The sequence below is a fragment of the Dermacentor albipictus genome, chromosome 6 (assembly GCF_038994185.2).
Source record: "Dermacentor albipictus isolate Rhodes 1998 colony chromosome 6, USDA_Dalb.pri_finalv2, whole genome shotgun sequence".
NCBI lineage: Eukaryota > Metazoa > Arthropoda > Arachnida > Ixodida > Ixodidae > Dermacentor > Dermacentor albipictus.
This window is the reverse complement of record NC_091826.1, coordinates 127,451,379-127,475,323: the sequence shown is the minus strand read 5'-3', so window position 1 is coordinate 127,475,323 and position 23,945 is coordinate 127,451,379. Positions and strand designations below refer to the sequence as shown.

The 23,945-nt window shown below is 46.7% G+C and overlaps 1 protein-coding gene and 2 non-coding genes across 5 annotated transcripts; all 3 read left to right on the top strand.

Annotated features, from left to right (window-relative positions):
* Nucleotides 1-1,921: 1,921 nt before the first annotated feature.
* Nucleotides 1,922-20,585, top strand: LOC135899490 (uncharacterized). 3 transcript variants are annotated; one of them, XM_070541322.1, is made up of 12 exons: nucleotides 1,922-1,941; nucleotides 2,083-2,357; nucleotides 2,591-2,709; nucleotides 3,301-3,366; nucleotides 4,025-4,189; nucleotides 5,622-5,688; nucleotides 6,548-6,626; nucleotides 6,936-6,978; nucleotides 9,992-10,101; nucleotides 13,320-13,386; nucleotides 17,759-17,920; nucleotides 19,792-20,585. In XM_070541322.1, the coding sequence occupies exons 2-12, from the start codon at nucleotides 2,113-2,115 to the stop codon at nucleotides 20,520-20,522; spliced, it is 1,854 nt and encodes a 617-aa protein (XP_070397423.1). In that variant the 5' UTR covers nucleotides 1,922-1,941; nucleotides 2,083-2,112; the 3' UTR covers nucleotides 20,523-20,585. The 3 variants fall into 3 exon arrangements, with proteins under 3 accessions (XP_070397423.1, XP_070397422.1, XP_065284831.2); XM_070541321.1 differs by having other exon boundaries at nucleotides 1,924-1,941; nucleotides 17,756-17,920; XM_065428759.2 differs by having other exon boundaries at nucleotides 1,926-1,941; nucleotides 6,551-6,626; nucleotides 17,756-17,920.
* TRNAY-GUA (transfer RNA tyrosine (anticodon GUA)) lies at nucleotides 8,549-8,641 on the top strand. Its single transcript has 2 exons — nucleotides 8,549-8,585; nucleotides 8,606-8,641. It is a non-coding gene; the product is annotated as a tRNA-Tyr (tRNA).
* Nucleotides 14,040-14,112, top strand: TRNAA-AGC (transfer RNA alanine (anticodon AGC)). The gene has a single exon. It is a non-coding gene; the product is annotated as a tRNA-Ala (tRNA).
* Nucleotides 20,586-23,945: the final 3,360 nt, after the last annotated feature.

Sequence of the window (23,945 nt, the reverse complement as noted above, 5' to 3'; positions counted from 1 at the left end):
CTTTACTCGAGGGATTTCGCTTGAAGCCGTGTGGTGATCTATGTGTCTGATCTACTCTTTCTCTCGGCTTTCGAGTCAGGATGAGGAGAGCCCACTTCTCAGATGCACATGGGCGCCTTGCGCTGGAGTTTGACGTATAGTAACGGCGCCTGGTGGCGGCGCGCGAAACGTTATCTGGGTAGTACCAGCTTGCGTAGTATGGAGCCTTGGCTGGGGCGAAGCACATTTCTAGCCCGAGTTTTGCATCGATTCGCGCTTTTTTCTGCCCTGTTGCGAGTGCGAAAAGGCTCGTCACTTCTCACAGACCATGCCGACCGCCCTGCGAGATAGCCGCAGCCTATAGTTTAACGAAAACGGACTCACCGTGAGACGTAATGCTGGAAGCAGAAGGAATCGGCGACGCCCATCCGGTGAGACCTAGCTCAGCCTCGAAAAAGCGTTACCGTCGTTACTTCTGCGTCGTGGGCTGCTATGAACAAGAAGGCCTGAATCCCAACATCCGATGCTACCGTTTTCCTTCAAGGCCCCACGAAGCGGAGTGTCGGGCGCGCTTCATAGCTGCAGTTCGTCGCCCTGGGTAAGCGAAACTTCGCGCATTGATGACTTCTGCGCCTGTCTTGAAGCATTCTTGAGTATCTGCGTTATAAAATTCGGTCTTTTGCACCTACAGCCCCGATGGCAGACCGTCATAGCAGCAGGCATGGCTGGTGATTCACGATTCGAGACCCAGCCACAGTGACAATTAACAATTCGACCAGTGTGAAGGGGTGAAGTGACCAGGTGTGATCAAATGAGCACGGAATGGGCGGGCTGATCCGGTGACGATTCACTACCTCAATACGAGCAGCACAGGTCAGAGAGTTAAACGTGCTCATCCTTGACCTGAAGCGTTGAGGCAGTGCAGCGAGGTAGTATTGATTGCAGCACATCGATGTTCGAGCCCTGTCATGAAAAGCTACATCAGGCGAGCAGCGCACGAGCTCGCGCTGCAGAGCGATTCACACGTACGTTACTTTGATGCTGAGTACGCAAGCGCATCGGCTCAAACTTTCGTTCTTTGACCCCACGCGACGAAAAATCGGGATAGATTTAGGAGAGGTCAAAACAGTTGATCAAGTACGTGAAGTGCACCCCCAATTTTATTGCTGCATTGCATACAGCAAGGAAAATTTCTCAACGCTCAGCTTGCCCAGCAAGACAAAATGCAACAAAGCTTCCTCAACAACCAGGAAGTACTCCAAGAGGCAGTATTCATGGGAGATCTGGGAGTCAACGAATATACACTGCAAGCAGTTTCGAACAATGTTTAGCTTTAAAAAAAAGGCCTGCGCAGTACTTTGGACCTGCTGACACCAATTTCTTCAGCAGTCAGTGCGCTTGAACCGGACAAGTCCTTGCTATCGCACATGTGGAAAGGCTTTCAGTCCACCGAAGGAGAAGTGACGGCAAGGCTACGGGTCAACTTTGTGCAAAAGCAGGCTAACAAAGATATATGCGATGAGCGGGTGCGAAGAGTACTTTGTGCGACTAATTCATCTCGCTGTTAATCTCGTAGACAAAGAGGAACCGCTGCAATAACGTCGGTGGCGAGCTGCTTGTGGTCGCGTTTGACTGGTCCCGTTTTTCCAAGCAAGTGGAGCAACTCCCGCTTGAAAATGGTTATGTTAAACATGTTTTAAAATGTTAAGTTGATAGGTCAGTGGTATGTCGCGCGTCTTCCTCCCCCTGGTGTCTGCTTTCTTCGCTTCGACCTTTCCCGGGCGGAGGAAGATTGTCTTCGTAGTCATCGGCACCGACACCAGTTGCAACCTACGCCTGGGGATCTCGAAATGACTGCTCTAAAACGTGTCCTAAGCGCCCGGTACCCATGTCTACAGCGGGAAGTCACCCTGTTTTGGGGCCGTGTCCTGGCACTAAGGACATTAGGCGCAAGATGCTTAGGTAAGTCAAACTAAAGGCGAATGTTCCAGATGACATTATAAATTGAATAACCAACAAATAGCGCGCTAATTCATTGCTGTAGTACCTGCATCAAACAGGGAGGCATGCATTTAAAGGATGCTTTTTGCTATCTTCCTGTAGTACGCCTCGTGTAAAAAATTAGGGGCGAAGATGAAGAAGAAGATGAAGTGCATGCTCCGGGCCTCCAGCCTTTTGCTTCTCCTGGTGTTATGCACTTTTCGCTGCTGTAGAAGCATCAAACTGGTCGCCAAGAAACTCCAGGTGCACCGCGTCAGACTGCACGACTCTCTGGTGATGCCTTGCGCGGCCAAGGAAGGCGTAATGGTTAGACGGGCTCGCTGGAGTGACCAGGCTGGCGGCACGGCGTGGCTCAACCAGGCGCTACTGTCAGAAAGGTGAGGCACGTGGTCTGTGGTAGATTGGCTGATGAACGGGCAGATGATAGATAAAACAGGTGGAGGAATAAACTGCAGAAATGTATGTATGCAGATATACGTTTCGCTATTTCAATTTATTAAAGCTTCGAAGCAACTCAAAGTACAAACAAGAGGCGGTTGGCAGGTACAAAGTGCAGTAAATGCTGAGTGCAATCGCCGTAATCATGGCCGCGTCTCGTCTCGTCAAGCAGCACGGGTCGCCTCCGGTTTCCCAAGGTCACGGCCGTGCTGAGCGGCCACTACGAGTGCTCGGGATACGTCCGGCTGCCACGCCGCGAGGTGTTCATCATAGTTCATCACGAGATCCAAGGTGGGAGTCGGTGATAATGCGCATTGCATTTCCGTAACAAATACCGCCTTCATTTCTTTCTTGTGCGAGAGTACATTCGGACGTCGCAAGCAATATGTGTGGTTCGCACACGCACGCAAACACATGCATGTCCAAATTGCGCACACACGCAAATAGACCACGGACGTTCTCGCTGGCACACAAGTAATAACACACGCACATAAACGCACACGCATGCAGGTGAACACAAACATAGATGTGTAAACACCATGTGCAATCAGAAACTTAATGACCGACGTTATCGTTGTCGAGAATTTTGAACAGTTTTCTTTAACAGCGCAGTCAGGAATGTACGGGAGTGCTTCGATCCGTATAGGATTGTGAGCATTCCCACTAGATGAATGGATGGTGACATCAGACCTAATGTCCTTTAATACCAACAACACAGATGACAGTGCGCTTAAGTGTCATGGCGACACCACGCATAACACTTACGAGGTTTAGTTTGAGACTTCTCGGTGCATTCACCCGTATCCCATACTTTGTGCTTTACGTGTGCACAAATGCATCTGAATATGAGTGGTCAGAAAAGGTTTTCGTTCTGTATTCCAGTGTTCGAGAGCGACAAGAACGGAACCGGATGTCGCGTGGGATACGTCGTGAACGACCGGCGCTGCTGTAAGTAGACTTGCATGTCGTCACAGACTCGGAGAGAAAGTCACAGAGACTGGAAAAGGGGGCGGCAGTGTTCTGGGAGGCTGGAACCGTTGACGAGCCGCCTACGTTTGTGTAACGTGTTTAATCGTACCTATCGTTGAGGCTCGTTTAGTGGAACATACGCTCGTCCTTTGCTAATTGCGGGAAGACGATAGATTTGTTATTATGTCTCAGAGCGGTACTTGTAGCTACGACGGGGCGGTTAGCGTAGGCTACGGATTAATTTCCCGCTATGAGGTTTTCCGAAAGGCACCAAAAATCCTTCGTGCGGGCGTGTAAGCATGTCACCATCCAAGCGTAAAGGTACGTGGAAAATGTGAAGGTCTGGGACAGACGGTTGTGTACCTTTATCTGGGGCATTGCGGAAACGGGGAGGAAGGAACAAAGCAGAAGTAGTGGCTGTGTGTGTCTTCAGTTGCCCGCTTGCGTCCCGCTTACGCAAAACTCCAGTCAATGTCTGCAGAAAGCGAGAACTTGCCCCCAAATGACCATATTTATTTTCTTCTTTTTTGAAAGAGAAGTATCAAGGCCCGCAAGCTTTCCAAACAGACAACCGACGACTCCGCGATGCGCTAACAGCAAGAGGAACCGATCACTCTAGCATTGCCATGTCTTGCAGACGTCTGCCGGCCCGGGTCCTTCAGCCCTGGCGGCGAGTTCCGCAACTGCATCCCATGCGACTTCGGCTCCTACACTGAGCAGCATGGGTCTCCCTTCTGTCTCTGGTGTCCACCGGGCAAGTCCACCTATACGCAGGGAAGCACCTCGCCCAATGATTGTGAAGGTGCAGAAATCCGTTTTGCGCGGTGATAAGCGTTAGTTTAGATCCGGGCATTGTTGTAGAGTGAGCGCATACTAGTAGGGCGTCATATAGGGACTCCTCTGGGATAGAGCACCTAGCGAGGAAGGTGCATAACGTTCATAAGTAGCCTGCATGTACAGGGTGTCCCACATGTCATGCACCGAGATTTAAATATACGCAAATGCCACGTGCCTCGACAGAATTAACGTAATGTTGTTTGCCATCGCTTGGAGTTACTCAGATTATCTTTTGAATTCTGCCTAATCACATAATTAGTCTAAATAATCAACTTCTCAAATATCATAGATTAAAAGTGTCAATGAGAAAATTGCAGAGCAGCATCAGAAACTCTCGACCTAGCTTTGTGTTGCTGAATACGCGCTTCAAAAAAATATATTTCCGAGAGTGAAAAAAGCCCGCGAATTCACGCAAAGTGCCTCGAGCGGCTAGTCGTGCGGCAACGAGAACATCCGGGCAAGTGGCGTGAACAAAACGCGATCATCCGGGCAACAAGACAAAACTTAAAGAAAATGTGGTGCCTGGCCCTGAAGCCTTTGTACAGGATCACATTACATACGCTAGTTACTGCCCAAACAAGTTAAAAAAAATTTCCTTCGGAGTTTTTCCTAATGCTTGTTCACAATATCACTCAAGCTAGAATTTCTAACACGCCGAAGGTTCATTTGCCATTCCCAATAACAACGTTCAAAAGGCAGAGACAGGGCACCATACACTGCATTGTAAGCTTTTGGCGCGGAGTGCTGAAAGCTTGCGGAGCGTGAGTTCCACGGCACGAGTTTTGCTTCGCCTCGTGAGATGCCGCCACGCTGCGCCGCGCCTCCTTCAGGCACGTTTACCCGCCGTGGTGGCTTAGCGGTTGTGGTGTAGCGCTGCTAAGCTCGAGGTCGCGGGATCAAAATTTCGATGGAGGCGAAATGCAAAAACGCCTGTACCCCGTGCACTGGAGGCACGTTGAAGCTCCCCTTGTCGTCGAAGTAATCCGGGTCCCCCTCTACGGCGTGCCTCATAGTCAAATTGTGGTTTTGTCACGTAAAATCTCCGATTGGATTGATTCCTCTTCTAGCTAGGAAGTGTGCTCTGTCTCCCTGGCGTCTTTCACTGCCTGTCGTGCGGCCTTCAGCCAGGTTACTTCTTCTCGCTGGTCAGCTATGTAATGGTCCTGTGCACAGTATGGCGTGGTGTGGTGTCGTGAGGCGTGCTGTTGCGAACATGCACTACACCCATGTTTAGATTGTTGCTAGTATCATCTCCAACCAATCTGCTTTGCCGGATGCCATTTGATGCTCACATCTACTATCAATTACGGGAGAGCCAGCATTTTTGTTTATTTAAGCATTCATTTCGGTACAAAAGATGTGGCGTTTTACTAGGACTGCTCCGACATATTTTTCAGTTTCCTGGGTGATCTATACTTTCCTGTTTGGAATAACGACCCTGACATCGGTGGTCCTATTTGTATGGTAAGCGCCGCTTTGCTGACTATAGACATTGCGACAAATGGTCTTCGAGGATGTTACCATAACAAATGTGTGACCCAGTTTTTCCTAGTGCCATCAGAGAACAAGCCTTGAAAATCAGAAATAGCTTATACTATTCCATTGAGCAGCATATAAAACTTTTGAATTATTATGAACAAATAGCATACTCGGCCGCCTACCGATATACGCATCTAATTTACAAAGTTTCGTTGTGCATGTTTAAAATTGGCTACCGGGATATTGCACTTTTTTCTGCAAGTAATTTACGCGTTTTCAGGGAATCCACGGAAACAGGCAGGCTAATCTACTCTATATCATGCACGTTATTTTAGAAAATCCGTTTGAATAAAAAAGAAGTAACCCAGTTCACATTGTTTTGTATGTTAGTCGAACCAATATGCAAGGCTTTTTGTCAGTATTCCTGGTACCATCTGCAGTGTGTGCGTAAATTAGTTTTCAAGTGAGCTTCAACTATCACCTATTTTGCAATAAAGTTGATGTCCATTAAGCACTGTTCACTACCACGCGTGGCGTTCCTATGTCGTCTTGAACATTAACGCGACGCGACACGACAGCGTATGACTTAAATCAAGATCGTTTGAATTATGTTATTGTTAAGCGGTCGCTACGGTTCGGCTACGAACTTACAGACCCCGCACAATAAAGTATGCGCTGGCTGAACTTGATTAAAATGAAAAGTCGAGAAACAAGGCAATATAAAAAAGTAATGAGAAAGCGGTTTTCTTGAGAGACTTCCGAACCTTCGCCGAAGGTTGGACGTCGTACTCACGCGCGAAAAATCTGTGACTTTTCTGGATGAACACGTTGTCGCTCTTTAAACCAGGGTGTCACAAGCCTGGTCATCCGAACGGAGGGTTAGGACCATCATCATGGAGGACAAGCTCTCACGGTGCTTTCAGGTAAGGAGGCAGATACCGCATTCCGGTCAGAAGTACTTGTTAGCCTAGTTGGCATTTTCTGAAACTCGAGTTCACTGTTAAAATGTAGATAAATATCTAGACGTGGCAACCATCTTCGATATTCATACTTATACGCTTTTTGTATTCGTTAATGTACATTACGCAGCGACATATATGTGGGCACATTTATCCTTCAGCATCGCAGTGAGCTTAGTTTCCTTGGAATGACGCTACTGTTTAGGCCAGTTGATCGGAGTAAAGCTTGGAATAATATAGAAATACATAAATGCCCCTTTCTCTTTACTGCAGCCCAAGGTTCTTCCGCCATCTCGTAGCAGAGCTTCGGGCCGACGTAAGTTGACCAACTTACCACCGTCACCACGATAACCAATGTTTGTGCAACGGGACCTTGCTCAAATCCTAAGTTCAAATTTCACTCCGCTTCATTTTAGGAGCCTCGACGGCCTGATGGAGTGCACCGAATCAAACACAACCAAATTTAGAAAGGCCAATTATTTTTCATAGGGTTCCTCAACGCCGTCCTGCTTTCCTGATAGATTTGTGCTTTTGGCAATATGAAGTCTGTATAAGCTGACTACGTACAGCAACTGTTAACTAATACATTTTTCAAGGAGTGTAGCATCCCTAAATTGTATGTGGCGGTTTACGTGGGACGCCGTATGGGGCTGCTCTCGGATAACTTTGACAACTCGAGCTTCTGTAACGTGCACCTAAATGTATTTACGCAAACCTTTTAATTTCGCTTACATAAGGATGCGGCTGTAGTGGCCGGTTATCGAAATGCTTTAATACTTTTCGCTAGAAGTCCATTTTGTTTTGATTCGCAGACTTCCAAACAGCATGTTATGGCTGCAAAGAGTTGATAAGCAAGTACTAGTTCACAGAAATGTGTAGAACGATAATGCCATGGTCTACACAAACAAGCTACATAGCTTGCATGGAGGCTTTATTAAGTTTTCTATAAGCTAGCTGAATGCGTTTTATTGAGGGTTACATGAAAAGTATGGCTGCAGTAAAAAAGCACACAAAAAAAGCAACAACAGATAAGCCTTATGTAGGAATCTGGAAGCTAACAATTTAGACTGTGTGAGCAAATAGCCGTGACTACTGGGCAACCTACAAATGCAGAAATGGAGAAAACACTGGCACAATGCTCACAGCCTGGAATGTAACTACCTTAGGGCATTGAACTCATGCAGCGTGTCATTTCCAGCATTATAACTATGAGCGATTAGCTGTAGGGCGTACAAATTTATGTATAGATACAAACTAGTTAGTTATTCAGCCTTGTAAAAGAAATTTGGGTGCCATTCAAGCTATAAGACCCCTGCTGATCTACTTATAACCAGTAGCTGCCTTTGAATATTCTTGGACATTTCTATACCTAGGCTTAAACCGGTTGAAAAAGACCCATAGGCCACACGCTGTGATACTATATGGTCATAACTGATTTTTATAGAAGCATCCAGGTTTTCGTGCAGAATCTCGTGTGACCATACGTGACGTATGGACACGAGGTACATGAGTCTGACGGTTCTTTTTCCAATAGCAACTGATTTGTTTCATTAACATTAACTAAGCAGAAAACTGGCATCTACGGTGGTGCATTATCTAAGGCTGTATTCTGTTTCCCATATTTTCCATTTTTGTTTGCACACGAGGCAAGAACGCGCCTCACACATAAGCTAGCTGTGCATGCTTGCTGTTAAATGACGCGACAATAGCAGCGGCAAGAAACAACGACATGGACAAAGCGCGATCATTCTTTGCCACGAACGAAACAAGTGCGAAGCAGGAGTGGCTCCGTACAAGGCGTACGAGACACGCCTCGATTTATCCTGACTAGGTCACACGGCGCATGGCCACTTTCAAGAGAAACCGGTGGGACAGCGTATCCCGTGCCGTCGATAGCTCAGTTGGTAGAGCGGTGGACTGTAGAGGCTGCACCCAATGCGGACATCCATAGGTCGCTGGTTCAAATCCGGCTCGACGGACTGCTTGTTTTTTTTCTTCGCTGTTGCCTGAGTTTCGAGATTATATATTTTTCCCACGTCGCTGTTGGCTTATTATAAAGATTGCAGTAATTCTTCCTTTAGTTCGTGTAGTTTTTTATATTGCTGAAACAAAAATAATGCAACTGCACAGAGAAAGGAAAGCGTAGCAGAGGCCCGGGCCAGCAAGGACGTGTTGGAGAAAGCATGACGGAAGTCACACGCTGTTTTTCACATAGGAGCACTGGGAATAGGTACCCTAAACATCTACATTGACATGGCAACCACGCTCTTGAAGCTCTCGTTGCTGGTCTAAGTCTCGGGAAAGTGACTTTTTTTTTTTTCAGCCAGTGTCTTTTCTCGCAGCGCCTTATGTTCGCGAGAAAAGCTTATATTAGAGCGTGGTGTGTAAGCTTGAAAGCTGTGTGTTTGGTTCTGTGTGCGTGTGTGTGTCAGCCGGCAACAGACACAATCAGGCAATGATGGCGCGGGTCTTCGTCATCGTGTTCGTCGTCGACGCACCACGGAAAAACACAGGAGCGGGTCTGCTTCCATAAAAAACTGTTACAGAAGTTTCGCAGGCTTTGTTTTGACTCGCGTGAGCAACACGCACTTTCAGAGGCTCGTAGCAATGCAAGTTCGAAGCTCGCGCCTTTCTTCTCCGGCGAGCTGATCGGAGGCGCAAAGGGAGATGGCACACCAACTTGGCGACATTTCCGGCTTCAAAATAACGTGACGTCAGGGCCTCTCCAATCTTCTTTCTTTCCTCTATGCACAACTGCAATACTGCTCTGCATGGTGATTAGAAATTAGGTCTCATTGTTCGCGTGCAGAATCTGCACAGTGAGGTATACAAGGAACAGCGTTGTCGGGGATCCGGATTAATTTTGTGCTTCGGGGTTACTTTGCTAATGTCATAAATATTTTGTTTTTCGTTCCGCTCCAATCCGAAATTGATCGCCACGGCGCGCATCCAACCCGGGATGCCGCACTCATGTACACGTTTACACGTTTACCTATAAACAACGTATAAACGTAATAAACGTTAAAAATTAACGTTAAAACGTTAACTTTATAAACGTTAACGTATAAACGATAAACGTATACACGTTTACAAAAAACGCTGCGAGGAATTCCACTATGAAACGCCCGAAAACAATCATATGAAATTTTACCAGAATAAACGTGCCCCCTGTAACTTCCTGACTGCGTTTGGTTTCCGGAGCTCTGCAACAGCGGCGGTGACACCACGAAATGTGGCTGAAAAATTGGCGTGCAGCTATCAATATATACGCGGTGTCATCGCCAGCGCGTTCTTGAGTCCAACCCCGATTGTGTTCACCTGTTTTGCAGCTGTGATGACACACGGTTCTCGAAAGTCGGCGTCGTTGCAAGAAGAGCAGCAGCCGCTCTTGGCGGCCACGACAAGTGCTTCGCGGCAAGCTGTAGGCACTCAGACCGACGTGAGTGTCAATAATTGTGGCCTCCAAGATTCTACCTTGGTAGCGTGCGCCGCTGCGGTCTCGCAGACCACGCGATGATTAACATTGAATGTTAATCTATAGAACGGGGTGCTAGCTTGCACGTTTTAATATTGCGCCGCACTGTCGAATTCACCATCTTGACAGCTTCGATGAGTCCAGATGATTGCTGGTGCATCACTGATTGGCTCAAAAGTGGCGCCATCGCGGACTATGACAATATGCTGACAATTGGACGGCGTCCATAAATCGCCTTTCCGGAAATGTATAGTATTTACGGCCATATTCTCGCCGTTGCCATTTTGTTATCTCTGATTGGCTCACGGGGCGGCTGTGGTTGGCTTGGATCGGATCGGATCGGAAAACATTTATTGGGCTCTAGAAAAGAGATCTTCGCGGCTTCAGACGGCCTGTTCCATCTTCTGATGGATTCTTCCGTCGGCTTAAAATGGCCACGTTACGGAATTTGACATCAGGGAACGCCGAATTTGAGTGCTCCTTAAGAACAGAGAGGTATGTCAGTGGCCATCTGAATGTTAGCACAGTATATTTCCAGAATCTCCTTTTGCTTCAATGTGATTTTCTTGATAAAGTTCTAAACTCTGGAATTTTCCCTTTTCTTTGTTTTTCTCGCCTGATGCTTCCCTTGCTTTCTAGACGCAACTAAGTACCATTTTACAATTCTATCCGATTTCTAGCTCACTCCCCAACCGTGTATGAGCCATATTTTAGAGGGAAGCTGAACCTAACTTCGGTGGGAGTATTTATGTAACCTAACATAACCTATAACATATAACCTATTCCTATAACCTACATGAACTAACCTAACCTCGATGGCACTATATATAGTTGCTATAGCATCGCTGCAAACTCAACCTGGGTATATATATATATATATATATATATATATATATATAAGTCTAGCAATGCTTCGACTCTTGCGTTGAGCCTGTCGGACAACTATACAAAGATCCCGAGCCATTCCACTCTGTGAACGTGCAGTACACGAAAAAATTGGCTGTGGCTTAGCTAAGGTTAAGGCCAGGATGCGAAGCATACTAGCCTTTATTTTAGTTGTTAAACCACTGTTTAGCCTGGTGAACTTCTGTTGCTTGGCTATATTTGGTTCGGCTAGACGAAGAAACAACTCATGCGTTACTCTGCTTCGCCTTCAAGAGTGGAACGCGACAGCGTTCCCGTCGACCCGCCAAGGGGTGTAAGACAATGGGCTACGGTGCAGCGACTACGCGCCCCGCATTGGACGCGGTGAGCGTCGAGCAACGCAGCGTTCGGCGCGGCAACGAAATGTGCGCCTGAGCAAGCGACGCACGCCTGAGCCTTAGAAACAGCTCGTTTCTAAGGCAACACCGCATTCACTAGAGGCGCTTTTGTACCGCTTTGAAGCATCGTACTCGTGGCTCAGTGGTAGCGTCTCCGTCTCACACTCCGGAGACCCTGGTTCGATTCCCACCCAGCCCATCTTGCAAGAGTTGAGCCGAAGCCACCCAGAAACAAGCGCAGCTGCTTATATACCGCCGCGACGCCGCGAGCGACGGCGCGAGTTGGAGCCCCGTTTCTCCTCTGTCGTGACGTCACGGTGTCACGTGGTATGGTATGGGGTCAAAGGTCATTCAAGGCGACACCGCCGCGCCTGAGGAGCTGGGTTGAGCTCTCGTAATATGCTTCGCATAAAAGAGGGGACACAGCATTTTAAACAAGGGTATGCGAACGCATTTAGTGTCTTGTTCGGTGGCCACTGTGACGAAAGGTACGCGCACACATTTATTTTGTCACATTCGCGTTTATTCGTGTTATGCAGTCGTTACGTACATTCGTGTCTTCATTTCGCGATATATTGAGGCAAAGAATTTGAGACCGAAATCGCCGCACGGACTGGCGGTGAGGCAGTGCCGTCAGCGCCTTCGCAGCGGGAGGGGCAGTACGCGAAGTGCCGGCATGATGAGGAGCAACGGAGCCACCGTTGGAAGAAGACTTCGACGAACGCGGGAGCACTAGCGCGAGCCATTGCTGATGATGATAGTTGCTCACACAGATTTGTTGCCGCCGATACGAAAAATGCACGGCAACCTAGCCAACAACAGCTTCGCTGTGACACATTTGTGCTCACGTGGCTTCGGTGTGTCAACTGAAACGTCATTGCAGTTGTAGTTTTACTTATCCTAGTCGGTATCGCTGCGTTTACCCATTTACCCCGTTTCATCCCGAGCGTAGGGGCTTCCGTCCAAACCTGCACTCAAAGCTCAACAAACGTGTAGTATGATGGGACTTAATGAACATCCCCATAGCAACACAGTGGATGCGATATACGTCGGAGCCGAAAGTTTTCAAGTAATTTTCGTACCACCGGTAGGCCACGTAAACCCAACGACTAATAAGCTAGCGCACATGCATCATTGCACTTACGCCATTGTGATGCAACGACCAAGGATAGGAATCGAACCCCACGTCTTACACTGAGTAGCAATATGCTGAAACCACTCAGCCCCAAAGCCACTAATCCACTGCAGGTTTAAACTCAGTGAGAGATGGTGAACGCGATAACTTAATTTGTTTGCTGCAAGTTTTGGCTCAGTTTGTGTATTATTTGAGTCTCTAACGTGCACTGCATAATTTCATTTATCGTAATTGGCATCTGGAGTGCATCATACTAGACATTCCCCGCAGCGAACCACTCCATGAGTCGTTAAATAACCCTCCCGCCTACATTTCGTAATAAAGTTTGTTGGTTCAAGGGGTATTAGCATGAGGAACGACATTACTATGAAATTAATTTGAGGCTACAGGCAGCTATGTTAAAGTGCCTTCTCTTTTCTTCACCACATTCAAGAGTCGTTTTTGATGAGGGCGCAAGGCCTAGATAGGCTATACTGTGGACCACACGGATATCGATCGTGTCGCAATGGTCGTAACGCCGTGCTAAAGCAATCTGATCAAAACGACATGATATAATAACTAATTCGGCGAGCATGCGTCCCCAGTGAGATTTTGTGATTCTTTGCATGCCTCTTTAATATCGGAGCTCCACAGTAAAAGCCGTGGGGGGCGTGTTTAGCGATTAGTCCCATGTACGGGGCCAGAGCGACGTGTTTAGCAAGAATGAAGCACTCCAGGACAAGCGTACGCCTCCGCTTGTTATTCGCGAATGCCACGCGCATTATCTTTTCGCGCTTTTTTCGCAGGACCACTTCCACGTAGACTCTGCGCACCGCGGGGTCCAGACGGAGTCCTGTGAGCCAAAGCCTCCAGGTACTTTTGTGCAAACGTCCATTTACAATGAGCACGCATCTCATGTAGAGTTTGAACGCATGCATTCATTCAGCTCTCACTATTCCCATATACATATTTGGTAATACTTCACTGCATTACTAAGTACATAAGGTATGATCTGTCTTTTTTCATGGGGGAGACGTTTCACGCAGCTAATTGTTGTTGTCGTGGCATCATTGATTACTACTCAAGTATTATTGCACAACAGAAAAGACACGGACGCAAGAGAAGAACACTGATGCGCAATAACACTTCAAGAATGGATTACCAACTTGCCGGGAAGGCTGCTATCATTGATTATGCCTGTCTTTGCAGCTCTTTTTGTGGTCCTGTCTTTACAGTCATGATATTTATTTTCTGTTGCTTTTGGTTTCGTTTTTTTATTGTGTCACCCACAGTAAGTTCTGTAAGCTCTCTCAGTTTCTCACGCCGGCACTCTGTGCACACACAGTGTGAAATGGGGATCGCAGTCAGCCACAAGTGTTATTACAACTGCAGACGTTCCTTATCGTGCAACGCCCGATCACCGCCACAACCGGTCGGTTGCTTCTTCGCCTTTTCTCCAGTCGCCCTAGTTCCACGCCAGAGGCGGTCCGCATTCGAAGGTGCCTTGTTACCAGTTGCACCCCGTCGGGGGTGTAGCTCAGATGGTAGAGCGCTCGCTTAGCATGCGAGAGGTACTGGGATCGATACCCAGCACCTCCACAATTTTTTTTCTTTTGACCGAAACCGTTGGTTTAAACAAACCTTTATCGCTTGGGGGGTTTTCATCAGACTACCGGAAATTTAAATGTCAGAGTTTTGTTTCTCAGAAAATGACGATTGGCAATGGAAGACGACGTAGTATGATGCCCTGGTTATTTCTGATAACTCAGTTTTCTCTCACCCCCTAAGGACTGCACACGAGTGTTCTTCTATTTAACCCCAATCAGAATGGGGCCGACGTGGCTAGGAATCCAAACCATGATCTTAGAGTAATCAGGCAAGTGCCGTGACAGTGTGGAAGGATTAGTTGAAAATAAAGCTGGAGTTTTGTACTTCTCGGCCATTGGGGTATCGCTGTCAGTGATAGATTGAAAAGACGGTATGCGGTTCAGAAAAACTCTCTTTCTAGAGTAGTGTTGAAACTACTCTCTGAAGACTTCGCATCTCCTCCCTCCCTCTCCCCTCCTCCCAGTAACCTCACTGGGTCGCTGTCTGTGGCCTTCTTCTTTTCATTTTTTCCTGCCACCTCTCCTCTCCCCCGATCTCTTCACCTCGTCTTCCAAACCCGTCCTTACCGCAACCATGTCTGGAAACGACGCGTGACAGCGCTCATTTTTTTTTTATTTGGTCCCTTCCTTTGCAGCCGACCGCTGCCGACAACGACCGCACGTGACGTTACCCTATACTAAACCGTTAAAATTAATTTGCCTAGGATGACAAGACCGCCTTTGACAATGATATGCCCACCTATCGATACATAGACCAGCCTTTCTGAGGCACTTTATCCTGGTTTATGTAACTGTTATGCCACGGTGGGGTAGAGCTGTAGCGTTTCATTAAAGGTACATCCAGCGCTAGATTGTTTGCGTGCGTCGAACCAGTGTCTGTTCAAACAGTATGGCGATGATGGCGAGTATAAATTTGGGTTGTCTAAATGCTGTCGCTCGGGCCTTGAATGGTCTTGTGGATTCGTATCTTATTTTTCACCGAGTGTTAATTGTATAGGAAGGAATAGGACTTGTCTCGCGCAAGATTTATGCCAATTACGATTTTCTAAACAGTAGAAATCAAAGTGATTGTTCTCAATATAAAAATATCTACGCGCATTGTCTGTGTTACACGAGATTGTCTTTGTGAAGCGACATGCGTAGTCCAAGCTTTCGCAATAATTTATTCACTGCAACTTGCCTAATGAAAATAGTTATTTTGCAAATTGAAGCCACGCGAGTGATATAAGGAAGCATAGCGATATCGGGGCGCCATTGAACAGCACAGACCTAAAAGCCAACGGAACGTACTTTTTCAAGAAATCCTCCCCGAAAGTGGAACTCCTTTGGTAGGTACTGCAGAGAAGTCAACTTTATGTCGATTCGTCTACATTCCGTTGCTGGGCACCGGGGAGAGGGGAAAGGAAAGAGGGGGATCACTCGACCAGTGCACGTATTCATAACCTATAAAAAATTCAAACATATGCTGTATAAGAAATCAGGTAAGGCCCGGATGACAAGCCAACTTCAAATTCGCAAAAGAGACAGCTCTTAAAGGGGAACGCAGAGAGTGCACTGCAGCTAAAGCTTCCTCTCAAGGCGTGCTTCGCTTCCACTGCCTGACTCTCATTCTTGCGCTTTTACTACGAACGAAATTGCGTTTCGGAGTCCGTACGGATGCCTTCACCGATCCCTTGTCAGAATATCTATTTGTTCACTGCTGTATAAACATTCTCTTTGAGTTTGAAAGCCGCTCATACGCAACGGCACCTTTATACGCTGTCGCCGTCTATATCATCCATTGTGGGAAACTATGTGACACAGACGGTCCAGAAACAGTGTCGATAGAAGTACGGGACGAATTCCGCAGTCAGTAACGCGAAGGTTAATCGAAACGAGAGCCACCCTCGGCTGCATCTAGCTGTACACACACAAGGGAAGGCTCATCAGAATGTGAGGCGAGGTTGTCGGGAAAATCCGGCTGCCGACGGCCTGTTCGGTTGCCTTCGTACGACCCAGAGTCGCGTCTAATGTCCTGTGGATAAAACGGTATTGCGTTCCACCCGTTGTTCGTCGGGGGTGTAGCTCAGATGGTAGAGCGCTCGCTTAGCATGCGAGAGGTACCGGGATCGATACCGAGCACCTCCACTGGTTATATTTTTTTTTCAGTAGGCATATTTTTTTAGTAGAAATTGTTGTACTGGAACGATTGTTTGTGAAACTATGAGAGCAACGCAACACTGTAGATCATCCTTACCAACCCCCCGTATGTTTTTCGTAAATCTTACTAATTAGCGCTTGTTGTACAATTTTTCGAATTCGACGAATTATGTTTTCGCAAAAGCCGAAGAGTTATTTAAACATGAAACAGGGTAGGACTGCGATAATACATGCAAAAATAAATTTTGATGAAACTCGGGCCACCCTCTTGTTCAAGCGCTAGATGCTCTATGCTAGATGAGCACTTGCTTCGAAAGAAATTATCTTCGCAGATTCCTAAAGCAATTGAAATTACAAAGATAAAGCTACTAAAACTTCACCATGAGCTTAAAGGCATTGTAAATGTTGCCTATCATTCTTTACTCTTTCAGCTTAGCTCTTTGTGCGCACCACGTGAAGTCAAATGATTGTTAATAACGTGTGTACGCATCCTACAAGAGACACGGACTTGATGCAAAAAAAAATTTTTTATAAAGTCCTGCTGAACTGCGGTGGAATACTTAAAAAGAAATAATACAGTTCCGAAAACATAACGTAATCTACACAATGTAAGCTAGGTAACCTCTCAGTTACCGCTTCTCGACGTCTCTTTCCTCATGCAGGAAAGTGTCCAGTCCAACCCCATTTCATAACTTTACCATATTGAATGTCTTACAAAACCAACGTTTCATATCCCACTCAAAGAAAGTCGGTTACACTGCAACGAAACAGTGGTGCCATCTGTCACGGTTACGGGGAACCCAGAGTTTTTGCCGTAGCTGCGACAACACAGTGATAGAAAGGACCACAGTTTCGTTGCAGCGGCGTCGAAAATTTTTAAATGGCGCCACCTCAGACGACACCCGCTTCTGACTTATTGTGCACAAGACTGGTAAGCGGCGTCCAAATGCTTTGCATTATATTGGACATCATGCACAATGTTGCCAAATCTGAGCGTATATCAATCAGCGGTTTAGGACAAAGAGGGATGTGAAACTGGCGCTGCTATTTGTGCGACGCTAAACATAGTGGAAATAAATGTACAACTGAACAATGAAGAAATAGAGACAAAGTTGCACTGTAGAAACTCATGCGAACAGTGACAGCACAATATATTATTAGTTGTGCCGATCAAGAGTTGCAAGCGGCTCCATTACTGCGATGCTTTTGATTGAATGAGTCATTAGCAACTTAGCTCGAGAGTAAGGGATGACTGCGGTGGATAAGAGCGGAATTGGTGTTTGGGACATTCGATACGACGTGTTTTATGTAAAAGGGCTACGCGAGACACTTTCTTATATGAAGGAAGGAAGGAGCTGTCAAAAGATTACTTCCTTGTTGAGTCCAGGGATGTACGAAAATAGAGCGATACGCTTGGTGCGACTGTTTCGGCAACCACTTCGTTCTATGAAACATTCGGGTCCTACAAATAAATAAATAAATAAATAAATACGCAGCAGCGTCGTCTGCATTCCTCGAGGAGCGCGTCGTGGCCCCCTCGAAGGCCAAGGATGCAGCACCATGTGATCAAGAGACCATGTTCAAGGAGCTCCTAGCCAGGACTGCACGGAACTCGAGGCGGCTCGACAGACGCAAGAACACCCCGCAGCCAAGGCACTTCGGTGAGTTCTTGCCACAAATGCGCGTCTACGAGGCCTGTAGTCGGATGCAACTAAAGTCTGCAGTGAAGCTCCGCCCACGCCCTCATAACCGCCAGCCACTGTTCCTCCACGAAGTTGCAAATAGTTCGTGCTTCAACTTTCACTGTCACCTAAATAAGGCGGTAACCACAAGAATGAAATTATTAGCGCGCAATTTATACTTTTCACTTGTCTATTATAGTGGAACGGCGAAAGCCTATTTCTTTATTGAACTGATATAAAACGCTTGTGTCGCTGCGACTGTTTACTTTCAAGCTCCACTTGAGTTGGCATTGAAGTTTCGTGAGTAAAACGGACTCAGCAGTGAAATGAACTGTACCATGGACTTTTGAAGAGGTTGAAGAGTGAAATGTTCAGACTCCATGCACTTTGTCGATGTCTGTTGCAAACCTCATCGCATTATTCGATGAAAAGACTCTTCAACAGCAGCAGGCGCTCCGGAGGAATCGAGTACGATGTCATTATGATAACGTCGCATGACGACGACTTCGTTTGATTCTGTTATTGGCTAGCGGAGTAACACAACCCCGCGTGGTCCGTGTGCCTTGGATGCCTACTGCTGTTCTTTTAAGTTGTATCCTACTACAACACGTAGCAAGCGGACGTTACAAGAAATTGCAGTGTGGTAGGAAATGGCTATTTTCCGTGTGCACGTCGTTTAGTGTCGTTGTCTTGTGTATGCTCCACATGCAACGCAAGATCAACACAAACTTGCATGTTAGCTTTGAGTCTTATCACTGAAACGTATGATGCTATCGCAGGTAATTTTGGTGTGCCGTCAATCACGCTAGAAGATTAAGTTTAGCATGTTCTTTACTTGAACATTCAATGGCGTGCCTATGCTCCGCAAGGTAATTGCTAATGTCATTCCGGATTTGGATTTTTTGTTTTGCATGAGAGGATACATGCAGAGGATACCGTTCTGAAGGAAAGAGGTGAAAGTACGTGAGATATTATACGTAGATGTCCTCTGCGGAAATTCCACCACCGTGCTTTTAAACACATTTATATTGTGCAATCACAAGCTTTCTGGAAGCTAAGAGTGGCCGTCTGAAAACTAATTTGAATTTTTCAACAGCAAAGGACACAGAATGTTTCAGAAGAATTTAATGACTACGTAAAGAATTGCAACTGACCGCAAACAGAGCGCCTGGATACCTTCAAAGATTTAAACTCATTAGACCCACAATTTTCCCAATGACGAATTATACCACTGCGATTTCCGTGGACCTTTTCCTTCCCTGTTAGTCAACACCGTATTTGTTAATATTATGGCCCATGTTAAGGGAGACACCCTGTGTAGCTAGCTGCCTGCACGATATCCTTACAGAAGTGCCACTGACTTGCTTTGAAACAACATTAAAAGGCATTCAAACAACAAACGGTATCTAATATCCTCACAGCAACAAATAATAACGTTCAAGCACATAATTTCTGCAATAAAGGCTTGCTTTCAATACGTACTTCCTGACTCATGGTTTGGTGCATCTGCTCCGTCTGTATCTCGCTAAAGAAAATAAAAAACGGGCCGATCTTAAAGACAGCGAAATCGTAAACCAGGATGATCCTGGAGATCGTGTAACCAGGGAGGGCCGACCCTGAGACTGTGGAGTACGCGTTCACGTGGATCGCGTTATGGCAGCAGCCACGTTTTGGGCATTTTCTGACCAGGCAAACTTTTATCCGCTATGCTGAAATATTTGTTGGACAGGATTAACAGTTCTGTAGAATTTAAATACCTGCTTTGCGAGTGGTTCTTTTCAAAACCTTAGTTCGAGTTTGTGCGTTGGATCTGGATAACTTTTTTTTGTCTGTGTTATAATACGTTGCAGGTCTCATGAAGCCGAACGCTGTGGGCGGCAGCCATGGCCCGATGCAGAAGCCACCACTCGCCGCTCGTAGACCATCTGAAGAATTCTCACCTTGGTGCTCCCAAAACCGATCAGCGCAGCGCAAAGCCCGAAAAATAGGAGCCCCAGCCCCTGTCACGTCGCCACCGGCTAAAACACCTGCGAACCTATGCGGGAGGCCGAACCGTCGAAGCGCCGAATGCGAATTCGAGAATAATGCCCGTTACGAAGTGCCAGCATGGAATTCGTCACCGGAGGACTACCGCAGAACCTCGCACAGCGCTCGGATCCTCGACGACGTACCTAGTGACGTCCGCAGGATCTACGAAGCCGCCGACAGTGGCGCTTCCGACGGGTCGGTCCCGCTATACGGCAGGTTTGCTCCCGCGAGTCCGCAGCGCTCGGCCTGGCCCTCGCCGCTTGGCCGGGAAGACAGGCACGACCAACTCAGTTCCGCCGTTCCTCCGCCGCCCCGCCGCTACCAGGCGGCGCGCGGGTGCAGACATTCTGAGGGACAGTTTGTGAACCAAGCGTCGCACGGCGAGGAATATTTCATTCCTCCCCGCGGCGCCTATTCATCACCGGGCACTCGAAACAGGCCCGGAGCCACTAACATGTTCAGGCGTTTCGACTCGACCATGGCCTGGGTCACGGACGAGTACTCCAAGCACAAGCAACAGGGCCCCGGATATTACGGCTCGCCGAACGCTTGACATATATTACGGATGCATATCGCTCACATACTTTACTATCAGCAACATCGATGTCCTTTTCTCTTTCGGTGTTCTCTATCATTATGATTGTTGACTTGCAAAATTGAAATTGATGAGCTAAGGAAACTATCTCTTTAGCGATGCAAGAAAGCTCCCGAACTTTCTCAGACGCATAGCCATTGCTGCACACATGGTTTCGTATCTTTAATTGTGGTGTATGCGAAATATTTTCCTGGAGAATCAAGCCTCCGAAAGAATGACAGTTCAAATGTGCCATCGAATAATCTTTTGTGGGTAATTTTTTACACAATGGGCATTTTTCAGCGGGTGCCAAGGCAACCTTCGAGTCAATACAAATGTTTCCGTCACACAAGGCACTTCCGAACCAGGGATGTGCTGATGGAAAACGGAAACCATGAGGTCCACAAGAGGGACCAGTTCCGAAGGTTCCAGAACTGCGGCAGTCGGGAGCGCCTCTTATATAATGGCTCCACATTGAGATGTTCTTGCATGCCGACCGAAGGCACTATATGCAGAGCATTAGTTAGTGAGCATTCGAATAAATAACATCATGCGAAGCAAATGCTTAGTTCTCGCCATCCGAGTCCTTGATCCTTGAACAAGCGTTGTGTGATAAGAGCTTGCTTCCTAGTATACTGACAAACAATGCTAGCCACTTCAACGGGTAATTATTGCAAGCTTGCAGCTGTTAGATATTGATTTGTAACCGCAAACCTCAGTACTAATAAAAACTGTGCAGAAACTGATACATAACTGTGAGGTTACACAGTCTGGGTCGAGTAACTTCCTAGGTGGCGCAATGCCGACCATTTTGAAGTATATCTCTGAAAATTCGTGCTCGGAGAATTGGCGTGCCTCTTTTGAAAGAGACTGATGACAGGCCCGTAATTGAGCTCGAAAGTCTCCGTTCCTAGATAAAATTTCAATACAGTGCAACGTGGTGTTCCCGCGAAAGCTGTTTGCGGCTTCGCTTTCCTTCGTTCGCCCTCGTTTCGCGCCAGGAGCGGCGCGCATTTGCAAAAGGGCCGTGTCTGCTGTGCCCGGGGCACAGCAGACGAAAGGTGCCCGAAATGTCTACGTTCACCCATGACGTCACGTCCGCTATAACCCATGATGTCACATCCGCGCATTTCCATGGGGTCTGTCTTACGGAGCCGGCTGCGCTGCGAAGCGGATCGTATTCGGTGCCCACTTAGAGGGTGAGTAATTCATCTTTCCACGCTATATGCGTGTAATAAAGGATTGGGGCTGTGAGCTGTTTGATGCGTTACCATTAGGTACCTTGTGCGCATATTTTGCCTCATGGCCGCGTCAAATTGCCACCGGCATGTGGAATGGGCCGTGGCATCTCACATGGAGCTGCTCATGTGAGTGGTATTGCCTCCATCAGGATCGTCAGTGCGTGCACAGAACCATTCAGTAGTATGATTCAGGGGAGGGTGCGCGTAAGAACGAGGACGTAAGAAAACACTGGCGTGACGAGCTGTTCCGTCAGATCGCGTTACATCGCGCTATTTTTCTAAGACCATCTCGCTGGAGCGAGAGGATCTTAGAACAGCATTACTACTGCTTTTTTACAGCTTTGCTGCGGCTCATTTAATCATCACCTGCATTCTTTTAATAATACAAATGGCATCGCTGCGCGGAAGAGCGTCTCTTGAAGTTTCCAAACAAGCGTCAATGCCCCCGTGCCTGCTGCATACACGCTTACCTTTCCTAACGCAGCTAAGACGCTGCACTAGCTCTGCTACTGCGTGATACAGGGTCACTGGGATAATAAAATTAAAAAGAACAAACGAAATTCATGCAGAAAATGTCAAACGCTGCCAAGCGTGATAAACGGACCTGCCTCACTAGATGAGTTAAAGAAATCGGCGTCCTGAAGTCAGCTTCGCCCCAGTAGACTAGTGTTACGCGGTGAAGCATGTCAGAAGTGAAGAGTGACCGCTTTCACCGACAAATATAATATGTGTTCCTTAATGGTGTACGCGTGCACCTGCCGTCTTCTATTACATTACGCGCGCCGAGGCGCCTAAGTGTACTGGTCGGCCTTCAGCGCTATTTCGGACGTGGCTGTGATGCTTTGAACCGTTGGTTTGTCGACCTCGTAAGCCAGTTAATGTTTACACGGCCATTTTTTTCTGAACTATTGATTTCTTCCATCTTTGTTGTGGTGAAAAGGTGAGAGATACACAATATGGGGAGAACGCATGCACTTTCACATTTTCTCGCGCTCAAAAAAAGCCGGAGGAATAAGGTTTCTTCACTGTGCCATAGAAACTATATGTTTGCTCTCAAAGGTAATTCTGATTCATTGGATGTATTCCTGTGCTGTGTTTATTTTCTTGAGTGTGCTTTAGTTTTTGCACGTTAATGTTTCAAACTCGTTTTTATTTTCACACACTGAACATCCCACGTCTTGGTTTGACTTCCTGGTACAGGATAGTTGCACTTAGCATGGAGTGATGAAGCAGAGCAGTGTACTTTTATTAAATGTGCAGATTTTAGTAGTGTAACAGCCGTTCATAAAAAAAACATGTGTGCTGAAAATAGTGTTCTTACCCACATTCCTCGTTGTCTATTTATTTATTTATTAATACTGTCAACCCTCATAGAGGGTCATAACAGAGAGGACAATACAATTACATAAATCAAATATGGACAATGTCAATGTACGTAAGCTTGCTTAACACTTGTCAATTCACAGTGAATAAAATGTTCACTTGAATGCTGTTCAGCACACTTCTGACATTTATCAAAATACGTACAATGAATATCAAGTTACACATATCACTTGGCACTTCAAAACTAAATCGAAAACTCCCATAAATATGCCTCAGCAGCATTTTCAAAGTCGGTGACATCTTTTCGGCTAACAATAGCGTTTGGCAATTGGTTCCACATTTCTATCGCTTCCAGGAAAAATGAGTATCGATATGTTTCACTGTTGGTACGGTCCGGCTTTATGACGCAGTCGTGGTTAGTTCGCGGGTATGTTTTGCCTGGAGCATGTAGATATTTGAGCTTATCAATCTTAAGTTGATCCTGCATTATTTGATAAAGCACCTTCAGCCTATATTTTTTCCTACTTACCTCAAGAAGATAGAAGTTGCAACGCTGTAACATAAGTGTGACCGATTCCTTCCTTCGGTACGTCGAACAAATAAAACGTGCCGCCAGACTCTGTAACCTTTCCAACTTCCTCTTAAGCGTCACTTGATGGCGACTGCAAACAACGGCTGAATATTCTAGTATCATCTTAATGAAGGCGGTGTATGCAATAAGTTTTACATTACGTGATGCATGTTCCAGTTTTTTTTTCCTCAGAAAATATAACTTTTGATAGGCAGTCATGCAGACGTTATCTATATGTTGGTTCCATGTCAGTTTTGCTCGTATTCC